General features: G+C 41.1%; 1 protein-coding gene across 2 annotated transcripts; it reads left to right on the forward strand.

The window, feature by feature from the left end:
- Positions 1-705: 705 nt before the first annotated feature.
- On the forward strand, positions 706-12,453 carry RB195_000711 (uncharacterized protein; the record flags this gene model as incomplete). 2 transcript variants are annotated; one of them, XM_064197194.1, is made up of 12 exons in its annotated part: positions 706-756; positions 2,003-2,013; positions 2,074-2,135; positions 2,201-2,271; positions 2,736-2,891; positions 8,789-8,860; positions 9,509-9,589; positions 9,690-9,791; positions 9,862-9,986; positions 11,702-11,924; positions 12,185-12,280; positions 12,343-12,453. In XM_064197194.1, 12 exons carry the CDS (start codon positions 706-708, stop codon positions 12,451-12,453), a joined length of 1,161 nt encoding a protein of 386 aa, XP_064053074.1. The 2 variants fall into 2 exon arrangements, with proteins under 2 accessions (XP_064053074.1, XP_064053075.1); XM_064197193.1 differs by lacking the exons at positions 706-756; positions 2,003-2,013 and having other exon boundaries at positions 2,096-2,135.
- Positions 12,454-13,078: the final 625 nt, after the last annotated feature.

The following is a 13,078-nucleotide window of genomic DNA, read 5'->3' on the forward strand; positions in this document are numbered from 1 at the left end:
CAAGTGGGGAGGACAGTCGTACATGGGCAGCACTTATAAAGTTCACGTTAATAGATTTAAGGCCACTCTTTGATAGTACCAGCACCACGATTAAGCACATACAGAGAAAAAAAAAGGGAAAAAATGAAATTCAGAACTTTTGGTACTATTAACACCAACGAATCACGTGAAGAAAAGGTTGCTCTTAAAAATTCCACAGCGATTGAAGCATCCACACTTTTTTCACATCTTCAAACTTTTTTCGCCATTTTTCTAAGGCACAGAAAGAAGAGAATCCTTCACCAGAGTGAATACTCACAATGAATCGTCTTAGGACCTACCTCGTCTTCACGGACTTTTCCTCAAGATTTTCCGGGAAGTTTTGATTAGAAAAACCAGGTTGATGTCAACATAAACATTGCTACACGTACAGTCTCATTCACCCTTTTGGTTTTGCCTCACGCAACGCATTTGCTTCAGCTGTTTATGATCGTTTGGATTCTAGGTGGACAAATATCAGCAAAGGAATCGTAAACGGATTATGTGCAGCCTTTCCTCGGAACCTGTTCCCAGATTCGGATAATGCTTTAGAAATCCTTACCACTTTTTTTCATCTACGAAGGTTTGTGCTCGCACGTCTCCTTCTGGTAATAAGATTCATAACCGTTCCAACCACTTTTGTGTCGCCACTATACCACTCGGTTGGAATTCCGTTGTATGGAGATCATGGAAACGTGGTACAACATTTGGAGCAGCACTCAGAGACACGACCTACGGGTAGTAAAATAAACTTGTAACAAACAATATCGACAGAATTATTATGGTCAGGGTGTCCAAACCAAGCGGAAGTTACTCCAGTACCAGTTTTTTTAGTAATCTCAAATCTGCTTCGCTAAATAATTCCTCCTCCTGTTTTTTTTTCCTTTCAATTGGTACTCTCAGAAGATTGTTTGGTGAGCTGGATTTTATTCGTCAATTTTTTTGTCTCCTCAGGTGCTGCTATGCTGCTGCTGCTTTTTTGTTTCCTCAGCTTGTTGTTTTATTCTGCGGAAATGCAAAGACATATGTATGTACAAATGTTTGCTCTTCATAGAGCCCCGAAAAAACAATGAGAACGTTTTCTTTGTAAAATTTTGTAAGCACTATTTTGTGACAGTAAATTTGAGAAACAAACGATGGCTTAAACGAGTGACTAGACCTTGGAAATAAAACCACTGTTTTTCTCGTACTTTAAATTTTCAGAACCAACCGAAAATTAAATCTATCAATCCAAAAAAGAGGAACCAAGAATTCTACCATTTTGGCAGCGTTAGAATTCTTGAGAAAACGTCAGTTTCTTTTGTGACACTACCAGAATACCTTCGATAAACGATCTCAACATAACATACATCATATTGATCACAAGACTTCGAATAAGCTGTCTTTATTTCTTGCTGAAACGACAATATTCGTCATGAGGACAAAATTCCAGCTGCGCAGATGACTGTGCTGTGAAAAGTTAGCCAGCTGAATCAGCAACCACCTTTTTTTTCACAGCCATTGGAGTAGTCGATGTTTCCTCTTGTTATCGCTTCATCTCCGTGCGAAAAAGCCGTGAAAATATTCCTTTGCTCATGCACAGACTTTTGCTGAGAGATAACTGCTCCAGTTGAGATCTTCCTTCGGAATATTTTAATTCCTACTTGTCATATATTGTCTACAGTAGTTTATTTAGTAACAAAAAGATCCAGCTATCCTCAATATCCTCATCATCCTGCGCGGTTAATCATGAATTTCAGCGAAGTCTTCACTGATCAATAGTTGCTTTTGCATCATTAGATATGTCAGAGTGCGTGTAGCAGAAATCTATCATGCGTTAGGTATAAATTATTGCAAGAGTATGTAGCGACTCAACTGGTTTGGAAGTGGACATTAGATAGCTTTCGCCTATCTAAACTGCATTGCTCAACTACTAAGTAGTAGTAAATTATAGTGGTTCATTGAAGCAATGACAATTTCGTGCCGGTTTGGTGTCGTCCGCTAGATACTTCACAGGTCAATTCTCATCATTTTCCCATTTATTCGTTTCGGTGGTACTGAAAAGTGACATTTCAGTAAACTACGTTCTAACAACCTCATGCTTACCGATGCTGATGACACAATGCACAAAACTGACTGTAAGTCTAAGTTTTACGATAATAATGAATAAATGTTTGAGTTCATAATTATTCCATCCTTTCAGCACCAACCGAACATCGTGATCGACTTTTTATTGGAGAAATAAGGCGTGATTGGGAGCCCAAACGAGTGGAGGTTAGTCATTAGGGAAGTACGGTTTCGATATTTTTCTATTGAGACGGAAATTTTCTGTTTAAATACATCATGCGTACCAATATCATAGTGACCAAGTACTTAGGTTAATATCATGCTTAATGCTCAAGATACTGAAGTGGTACCAGGAAAATATCAGACACTATTTGTTTCTCACCTGTAGACACAAACAGAAGCAATTTTAGCTTAAAATCTTTGAAAAAAAAAACTTTTAAACATTCTAAGGACGGGCAAAATTCGCGTATTTTGGAACTAAGGCGCAACCCAGTAGTTTCTAATTTCCAGTTTGTCTTTTTCATCGTTTAAATGCTCGACTGAATCATTTTCCTTTCAATGTGATACGTACTTGACAGCTACTAATTTAAGATCACATCATTCTAATTTACAAAATTCAATTAAATAAATATTTTAGAGGACAGGATTTTAAAAAATAGAGGGCATTTTAGGCGTTTCTCCGGGGTCTGCTTCCTGATGCGATATCAATTGATGCGTACGCCGAAGGAAGTCCTCTTGTACGAAATCGTGGATTCGCATTCGTTAGCTTTGCCGATGTTGGGGCAGCAGTACGTGCAAAGGAAAAACTTTTGAATTTACCCGTAAAGGTAGGTTTTTTCAACAGTAGTACCTAAAAAATAGAATCCACGTGAAAAAAGTAGCATTTTGGACATGTTCGATTCAATCATATCCTTCTGCACTCGATCTTTTCCGTAACATTTTCAGAAGCATTGCAGAAATATACTGAGATTAGATTCAGTAATAAATTTGCTTTTATCAGTTTAACGAAACACATTCTTGTTTCCTTTTGTGTATTCTTGTGATCTCTCCTCTTCATCCTTTATAATTAACCTTTGAAAATCCAATGATATTCGCTCATATTTTCCCGCCAGTAAAAAAGAACCACTTTTTCAATATTGGAACCACGATTTTTTCCTGTGTAGAATGACTTATTTGACCTAAACAGCGAACCGAAATTATGGCCTAACGTGTCCCGTGCGCACCTTCGCCGAGCTGCCTTTGAAGTTTTCGAGCCCATCTTGATCAATCTTCTGCTGGAACTCACACAAAATTTATCTATCTATCGCTGTTCCATATTCTGCGAAGCGTTACGTTTTGCTGGAACTACCTGCAGATGCCAAGCTTCTTAAGACTTTGTTTCATCACTTCCGTCCAGAACTTTCTTTCACTCTTAGGTGGCCTTTTCTAGTTCGGATCCGGGAGCGTCCTTAAAGCAAATTGGACAAGTCGATGTAGTGGTCTCCTTCTGATGTTACCAAGATGGCGAAGACGGTTTTCTGCAATCACTTTAGAGGCCTAAACGAAAGTTCGATGTTTTCTCCGTCCGCTTTTGTTGAGTTCTTTGTTGTGGCCCACCATTAGTAGTCAAACATCCGTCTAAAACGCTTCCTTTCCATACAGTCGACACATCTCCGATTTGTAGATCATGATGAGGCGAATTGCGGGTAGGCAGGCTCGCAGCTTGAATTTGTTGGCGATAGGGGTCGACCTAAGGCACTCCGTTAATAAGTTGAATCCAGAACTGGCCTCAGCGCATCTTTGTTGAATAGCTGCTATCGCTTTCCTTCATGTAGTCCAGATAGCAGAACTCGCCCACGAGTTCAATTGATTGTCCGTTCACCGTGATTTCCGTTGAGCGCTTCGCGGAAACACATATCTGCTTACATTTATCAGGGCGGACTCGTGAACCGTAGGCTGCAGCTAGTTTCGATACAAGGTAGAAGACATGTTGCAGCTTCGCGGTGTTTGAAACGAATATTACTACATCGCCGCGTACTCGAGGTTGACTAAGGGACGTTCACATAGTGCAAGTACCACATTAACGTGACATTGCTCAACTATTCTTTGTATGATACCGTGAACAGCAAAGTTGAAAAGAAAAGGTCCCCCACCCCTTGTCTTACTCCATTTTCTACTTCGAACGGTAAAGTACATCCGACTGGTGTTCGAACAGCAGCAGTTCTCTGAGTCATTTCCTTAATTACCCGCGCGAACCGCTTTAAAAAGAAGACCTCGATAAAGAGAGTCAGGAGCTTCAGAAGTTCGGAAAGGCTATATGCAAAAGCTTCGAGCGCCATACTTCAACCACAACAAAAACCTGCTCAATCAATCGTAGATCGACAAGGAGTCTACTGTCGGTTTGTTCATCACGTTGTTCATCACGTTTGCGATGTTAGGTTAGCCGATCCAGGATGATCCGCTCGAGAACCTTGTACATTACACGCAGCAAAAATATTTCTCGGTAGCTCTTGGGTTTCTTGACGGATAACTTCTTGTGGAATAGAATTATGATATTCTTCTTGTGGAATAAAATTATGACATTGTGTCTACATGAATCTGGTATCCTTTCGTCAAACCATATTGAACAGATAATCTTCGTAATCTCAGAACGAGGAAGATAGCATTTCTGAGCTAATTCTATGGTCTCTGCCAGATCTTCAATTCCTCATTTTGTGAACACATACCTGTATCTCCGATACACTTGGTTGTTCTTTGTTGACCACTGTGTACATTGATCTTGGACTTGCTCGAGTTCAAGAACAAAAGGCACTTATCGATTCAGCAAGAAGTCGAAATACTCTCTCCAGGTAGGGAGGGTTTACAGTCTTTTTTACAGTCTCTCCAAATTGGCATGGTTGCCTCAATGACAGCGACTCCATTCGCAATGTTGGCAGGTTACCTCTCATACGTTTCGCCGCTACATTGCATTAGTAGAGTTTAGGCTTCCATCTATTCTCCCACCCCTTTCTTAACTTCATCGCTTGACGCTCATTAGTTCTCGCGATCACGTTTCAACTGATGATGCGTTTCAACTGATGATGCGGTTTTCTTTTTAAACGCTTCTTCTGGCTGAGATCGCTGATAGTGTGGGCGATAAATACAGAGTTGTACGCGGATCTTGTTTCTACAGATGCAAAGGCCAACCTTTTCCTTTCATCAAAACTCCTATATTTACGGACACAAATTGGCACAATTTCTTCCTGCATTCTTCGTGAACTCCTCAACCTCACTTCAGGAACTGTACCTTCACGCTGAGAATGGCAAAGCGGTGGTCATAATCGAATGCAACGTCCCACCTTCCGACTTTCGGATATCACACCAGCGAATGTTCTTTTTTAAAAGCGTAGTTGAGCTGAAGTTTAAGAAGTGTCATCTTCCGCTGGTGCTGTACTTTAGGCGTTAAAAGGGTTGACCCTTGCCACCTAAGCTGATCGTGTCAATGATCCCTCTCGAATGCTGAAGCAATGATGAGATTCATCTGCTCGCAAAGATCTTTCAGATGATTACCTTTGTCCAACGTTTGCTCCACCGGTTAATACCGTTTTGACCGTTGTTCCAGTCCGGTCTTGCGTTCGCATTAATTCCAACCATAACCGCTTGTTGGCTGGGTATCTTCGACTTTGCATGTTGAGTTTATCAAAAAAAGGACTTTGTAATGGTCTTCAACTGTCTCGAGAGGTATGTGGGCACTTATGATCCAGGGTTTGAGTCCTCTGCGATCCCACTGTCGTACAAAAGCGCTTTCTGGCGACGTCAAGCCAAATTTCTGAACTAAATTTCTTTTTTCCTCAAAGCTATTGTGCTCTTCCTTCTTTCTTCTCATCAGCAACTCTGTCTTGGATGGTAGATTTCGGTGCTAATGACTGACGTCCTCAATGCGTGTTTCCTTCAATACGGCAAACAACATATGCATACGTAGCAGTCTGGACAGTGTGAAGTCCACACGATAGCGAGTTTCCGCCACATAACAGTACAAGTTATATAGCTGTAGCCCCAAAGCGTATACTCAGATGTTTGATTGTTTTTGCGAAAGCAAGGCCACCACGTGCAGGTAACAGTCAAAGTTGTATACGCAGCCCTACGTGGAGTAAACCACAATATCTGCTATATTCGTCATACCGCAATTTTATCAGCATTATTAATACCTTCATTCATTAGTTGAATCTATCTTTTAATGTAATTTCCATTGTGTTAATCATACTAGGTGCAAATCGTTTGCCTGGGATACAAGTACCACTGGTAAGACATAGTAAAAAAAACCAGGATATTACAGGTGTTCAGATTTTTTTATAATTATTGTTTATACCTGCATAACTTATCACCGTATGTTACAAACCTAATATTCCATTTGCATCCTTTAAGAGTTCTTTCTCTCGTTTCTCCGCTGGGATTTCGTCGCTGTTTTGACAGTTTATTTAGTGTAACAAACTGAGAGCGAACTAATTTTTATCTATCCCAATCCCGAATGAACACATCAAGGTTGATTTCATAGTATCCTAGAGGCTTGAACCAAGCCTCCTATAAATGATTATCGTTGCAAGAAAGTGAAACCTTTTGAAAACTTTCGTTTGAGTTTGTATAGTCATTTAAACACCTTTTTTTCAAAAGCAAAACTACAAACCTGCTATCGAGTGGATGCTTAGCATGACAATGTGTTTCTAGAGTCAAGAACAATTTCCTCTCCGACAGTAACAGACTTTTCTGATAAGTAACTGACAACACATGGATGCAACTAAGATGCGAAAGTACTATTATACCTAGTTACTTAGATAGCTTCACAGATTGTCCAGGCCCCAGCATCCAGCCGTTTCATTCCGTCGCTATGCAAAATGTCCTCAACTTCCTTCTCATCGACGAGGTCCTTGAATCCTATAGAGCTGAGATGGTCCATATGTGCAGCGAATTACCCCATCTCGCTCACGGGCCTCCCCGAGGATCTCTTGCGATCTACTTAAGTGTTCTATCCTCGATTCTTCCCACAAGTGACCGGCCCATCTATGTTTTGCGTCACTTAAAGATACCACCCCCCAAATCTGAGACGGTACAAGTTTCAGGCGGGTAATGCCTACATATATCAGAGCGGGTGTAGTGCAGTCATTTCGAGGTTCCACTACCTGAACGATCGATCGGAGGTTCGAATCCGCCCCAGCGCTCACCGAGCCTTTCATCCCTACGGCGTCGATAAATTGGTACCAGACTTGTCTGGAGGATAAAAACACTGATTTGACACATCGGCTAGCTACTGCAAGTCATTATATAGGCCAGATACACGTTCGTAAACCTCAAACGGTTCTGAATTGAAGTGAACGTTGGGGCGCATCCCAAGCCGATTGATTAGTGCCAGACACTTTATCCTTTATCCTTTAATGCCTATATCATTCAATTTCGAAAACCCATTCAGACGAATCGCAGGCGGGGCGGGGCGCAAACTTTGGGCATTGCAACAGAAGCCGTCGTAGGAAACAGTTCCGGGGTCGTCCGTTTACACTGATACAGGGAGAGATGAACGAAATCACCCTCTTCCCCGCAATCTACGACCCCGTACAAGCATTACCCGCCTGAAACCCGCACTACCCTTGATACGTGAGATGATACCTTTAAGTTGGATCTCCGAACAGCGGCTCAGTGTTGTTCACGCCTGCTAAACTTCAGAAGTCATCTCACAAATGCTTTGTGAATAGTAAGCGGCTTCCTGGACGTGGCAACGGTCCCTGTCCTCCGCTGCGTAACAGAAACTTTCTAGAAGAGCTGTCAGGTTGAAGAGATGGACGCGGAACTCTTGGTCCGTAGCTTCCCTAACGGGTGCGAATGCTGCTGCGCTTATCCTTCTACGCAGTTCTCCATCCAATTCATTCTCTATATCCATAAAATCTCCGAGGTATACGAATGACGAAGTTTCCGAGATTTGGGAACCTTGAAGTTGTATTTCTCAGTCCTCGCAGTAGAGCTTCTAAACTCTGTCGTTCTCTTCTCTGCTTCGTTTAATTCCTTGTATGTATAACACCTAAGATGGAAGGAGTAATTTCGCTGGCAGGGTCACGCACACACAATTCCAACGAATGTAGCACTTCTACGTATCACATAAATACGCTAGCGAAAAATGAAAATAGTATGCTATTAGATGTATTTGCTTAACATATAGACGTGTCCTGAGGTCAAGCGAAAGAAACCGTTTTTGCAATAAGGCAAACTTCTCCACAAAAATACCAGATGTATTGATGGGATGTAAGAACACTCAATGTTTCTGTATCGATCGCTTCCTTAAAGACATCTCCCCACGAATCTAAGGTGGTACAGATTTCAGGTGGAGTATTCGTATACGGGATAGTAGATTATGGAGAGGGGGCGATTCTGTACATTTCTTCCTAATTGCCGTAAAAACGGCTCGGAAGATGCGGCGCCGCACAAGGCTGGTGCGCTCCATTCGAACTCCTTGTAGAAAATAGTGCGCCAGAACGCCCGAAGCAGTATCTTTCGGGCCGTTTTTTACGGCAATTAGGAAGATATGGACAGAATCACCCCCCTCTCCATAATCTACTATCCCGTATACGAATACTTCACCTGAAATCCGTACCACCTCAGATTCGTGGAGTGATGCCTTTAAACTCTCAGGAGAGCATTCCGATTTGCAATGCCTTGAGAAATGCACAGAATAACAGAGATCATTAGGGACTGAGCAGAGAAGCTAAACGATGTCTTCCAGATGGGTGGACGTGCACTAACTGTGGACTGGGCTCGAGCAGAACACACTGTCTCCGCGGAGATTATGAAGACGGTAAGAGATGCGTACATCTCTCATACTCACTTCGTAAAAAGCCACCACTTTTCACTCTTTTCTTTTCTTTTTATGTAGCAAACCTGGAGTATACCTGTGATTTTGGTTCTTCTCGGATTTTCTTCAAATATACAAGTTAGACAAACAGGAAAACTATTTTTTAACCAAACATTGTAAAAAAAATGAAAAAATTCCAATTTTTCTTCCGTAGAATTGTTGTTAGAGGCCGTTGAACAAGCAGAATTTAAGATCAAATACGAATTTAGAAGTTGAAATGTTTCTAGGGGAAAACATATTGATTTCGGAGCAAAAGAAGTCAAGAAGTGAACATGAATGATTTTTTTAGTAGCTGGAACCTACACAGCTATGTCTATCAATCCATCGAAAACATATAGGTTTGAGTGAATTTCCAGAATAACTACGAGCAGCTCTAATACAAATTTTGTAGGAGAAAATAACTATACCAAAAAAACTAAAGAAAGGTGTAAAAAAACTAAAAAGGAAACTTTATTTCGCGTTAAAACTTTCAAAGAAAAAAATTTAAAAGAGAAGATGTATAAAGGATTAAATGTGCAATGAAAGGTAAAGAATTACGTGAAAAAAGAATGAATTTTCTGCATCGATAAGAATCCTGAAATGGTGTTGCAGGTTGCCAACTTGTTTATACGGAACATAGCGCCGGGTACGTCCGAATACGCACTGAAGCAGCTGTTTGGCGCAGAGGAAGCCGTAAGTGATCCGTAGTTATCAATGGGTTCTTCATGCCTCTTTCTATTTTTTCTTTGGAATTAGGAAAGCATACGAAACGACGTTTTATCCACCATTCCAGGGAGTAGCTCGAGTGAAAATTCAACGGACATTCGGGTTCATACGTTTCCACAAACGAGCTCAGGCGGAAGCGGCTCTGGAAAAACTCAACGGAGCAGTCCTGGTATCTTATCTTCTGATGCAATTTTCACCCATTGAATAAGAAAAGATACTGGAGAAAATTACTAATTTAGAATGGTAGCCGACTGGAAGTTTGTTGGGCTCGTCCTCCTCCTCCTGGAAGGCGATCGAAAAAAACACCGCCAGTGGTACGACATCAACCTGTCCCACTTCCACAACAAATTCTCCAACATCCAGTGTACGTATCGGTTTTAACTGAGATGTAATGGATTACAAAGGTGTACTATTCTGTCCTATATGTATACGGGGTTCTTGCTGCTGTTTATGAAACAATTTCTAATTTTCAATGATCATGATCTTTTTTTGTTCGACTTCAGCTAAGAATAAGCATTGTAGGCGCATCATCAAAAATTTCTTATGAAGATGTATCCAACTTAAAGTGATTTTTTTGAAGTTGAAGTAAAATCGCTCATTTCTTTCTCCGAAATCCCGGAAACCTAAGAGGTTCCAACTTTCTATGTTTAGTAGAGAGAACGGATAACCTCTGGGTGGAACCGGTGAAAAATGTAAAATATTGTCATGAACGATGCTGTCCACAGCTAATGTGAGATCAAAAACCATCTCAAGAAATCGATCGTCAAAGAGATCTTAAGAGATCTGTAGCCAGAATTGATTTTATTCTGGTAGTTCTTTTTTGAGTTTAGCCTTTAAAAAATTCTTAAGTGAAATTTAGCCCGGCAGCAGCAGTCAAGATATGCTTACTCATCTGGATTCTTATAGATCTTGACGAAAATCATCAGTGCCACATGTATTAATGCTAACTGTTATCACACAAAATCTTTAAAACTTTCACATTCACTGTAATAGAGAACTTTAATTAGAGAATTTAGAGAACTTTAACAATTTATTTCGACACATAAATTTACTAGAGTGTTGAAATTTCTTGACTTTTGGTGCAATTTCGTAAGCGGGTGCGTTCAACATGGCACGGGTGCACCCCTCCGAGTTGAACAGTCTGCTCGGAGCTAGCAATGGACGCATTGTGGGCGCAAACGCCCGCCAAACTGCAACAAAAATCAGTCGGTTTGATCCGACTGTAAATCATTACCGCACCACAAAATATCCGGTCATGTACGTAAACATATATGTGTATTAGATCCCGAATATTCTTCCGAATCTCCGAAAAAAAAACTCGGGAAAAATTCCGAACGCATTTTTGTCACTTTTGCACACTTTTCCTTCTGCTACGACCATTTGTCCAGCAATGCTGTGAACCCGTTCGGACAGTACAATATTTGTGCTGATTATAACAGTCAAATTATCTGTTTCTATCGCATTTGAAGCATTCGAATTCGTGTTTGCATTGATAAATTCACCTGAATCGCGAAAATTGTTGTTGGTGTGAGAACTGGGTTTTTTAACTCATAAGAGTTTTGAATTCTCAGAGAATCTTCCCTAGGGGAAAGCTCTAGATTTCACCCAATTTTTGACATGATCAGAGGTCTTAAAGACATCAGCCCACGAATCTGAGGTGGTGCAGATTTCAGGTGGAGTATTCGTATACGGGATGGGAGACTATGGAGAGGGGTGGCCTGGAAGATACGGATTCAGGCGTTCTGGCGCATTATTTTGTACAAGGAGCTCGACTGGAGCGCACAAGCCTTGTGCGGCGCCGCATCTTCCGTGCCGTTTTTTACGGCAATTGGGAAGAAATGGACGGAATCACCCCTCACTCTATAGTCTCCCATCCCGTATACGAATACTCTACCTGAAATCCGTACCACCTCAGATTCGTGGAGTGATGCCTTTAAAGTAAAACTAGACTATTTCCGTTGAATTGAATTCCAAACGTCCATTTTCTTGTTCTTTGATATGGAGTGGTTTTCCGAAGAAGTGTAAGAAAGAAATTTGGATAAATAAAGGTTACATATCCTCGTAAAACGTTTATTTCAGTTCAACACACACTTATGAAGGGTTTCCTCTACAACAAATTGAAGCTCCCCTCTTCACGCCTCCACTTCTCGATATTTCTCTGCTCACGCCGGCAAACACTCCGGTCACAAACACCCCAATGCCATCTTCTGTGGTGTCCGCTGTGCCGATAGCCTACTTTGCTCCACCGCCACCTTTGCCTCTTCAGGCAACTCCAGCTATGGATCAGTCGGCTATGATTACGGTAAGCACACATAGAAATCCTTTGACATATTTCTGCCACAAATCTTCCGTTGTGCTACATTTATCTTCTTTTGAGGTCGCACCAATTTCTCTTTTTGATTATTACCAAGCATATAACGTTTTAAAGCAGTATCAGCGACAAAATACGTCATCCCGAGCGAGGAGTTTTGCCATAATTTGTGCACTCATCAAAACAATAAAGCGCTGAGATACGGTACTTTGCGCTAAAAATTCTTTTGTGAATTTCAATGTTCATTGCAGTCCTTTTCTGAACGCGTTCGCAGTCTTGGCTTAGGTGAACTTCGTACAATGACTTCATCTGTACTCCTCAACAATCTCGTCTTTTATACAACTGCGGTGAGGTTTCTTTCATATGAACACGTTTGCCCGCTATTTGAATCCTTATAGTTGTTTTTCAGATATTTATTGGCTGTATTCGAGTTGACGGCCCGCTCGCACCATCCAAACCAGATGCGGAACGGAACGCGATCGCTTTCGCTTCCAGGTTCTTCAATATTCCGTCATGTTGATGAAGATAATTTGACAAAATCCCTGCCTTTCTTTTGTTCCGTTCAATAGTTATTCCACTTACTATGAGGCATCCACTTATTTTCTACAATTGTAGAATAATTTAATTTTCATCTATGTCATCGCACCAATACGAGGTTCTAATAAATTTACAAACCACTACAATTTATTGTTTTAAAAGCACTCCGAACTTCTTCTTCATTTTGTAGAAATAAATTCCATGTCAAGAAATAAAGTAATTACGACCATAGTCAAGTAATTGCTATAGATAAAGCATAAAGTGTCTTTCATTAGTCAATCCGCTTGGGATGCACCAATCCGTTCACTGGAATCCAGAATAATTTAAGGTTTACGAACGTGTAACTGGCCTACACAATGACTTGTAGGGCTAGCCGATGTGTAGCGTCAGTGTTTTTGTTCTCCCGAGCAACCCCGACACCAATTTATCGACCCAGGAAGAAAAAGGCTTGGTTAAGGCACTAGCACTAGGGCGAATTCGAACCTCTGGTCGATCGTACAGACACAGCGGAACCTCTAACCGACTGCGCAACAGCCACCCCAATTGCTATAGAAGTGTGTTAGAATTGTATATTCGTATTTCCGATAATCGATGTGAGTATATCCAAG

Source organism: Necator americanus, chromosome IV (genome assembly GCF_031761385.1).
Source record: "Necator americanus strain Aroian chromosome IV, whole genome shotgun sequence".
Lineage (NCBI taxonomy): Eukaryota > Metazoa > Nematoda > Chromadorea > Rhabditida > Ancylostomatidae > Necator > Necator americanus.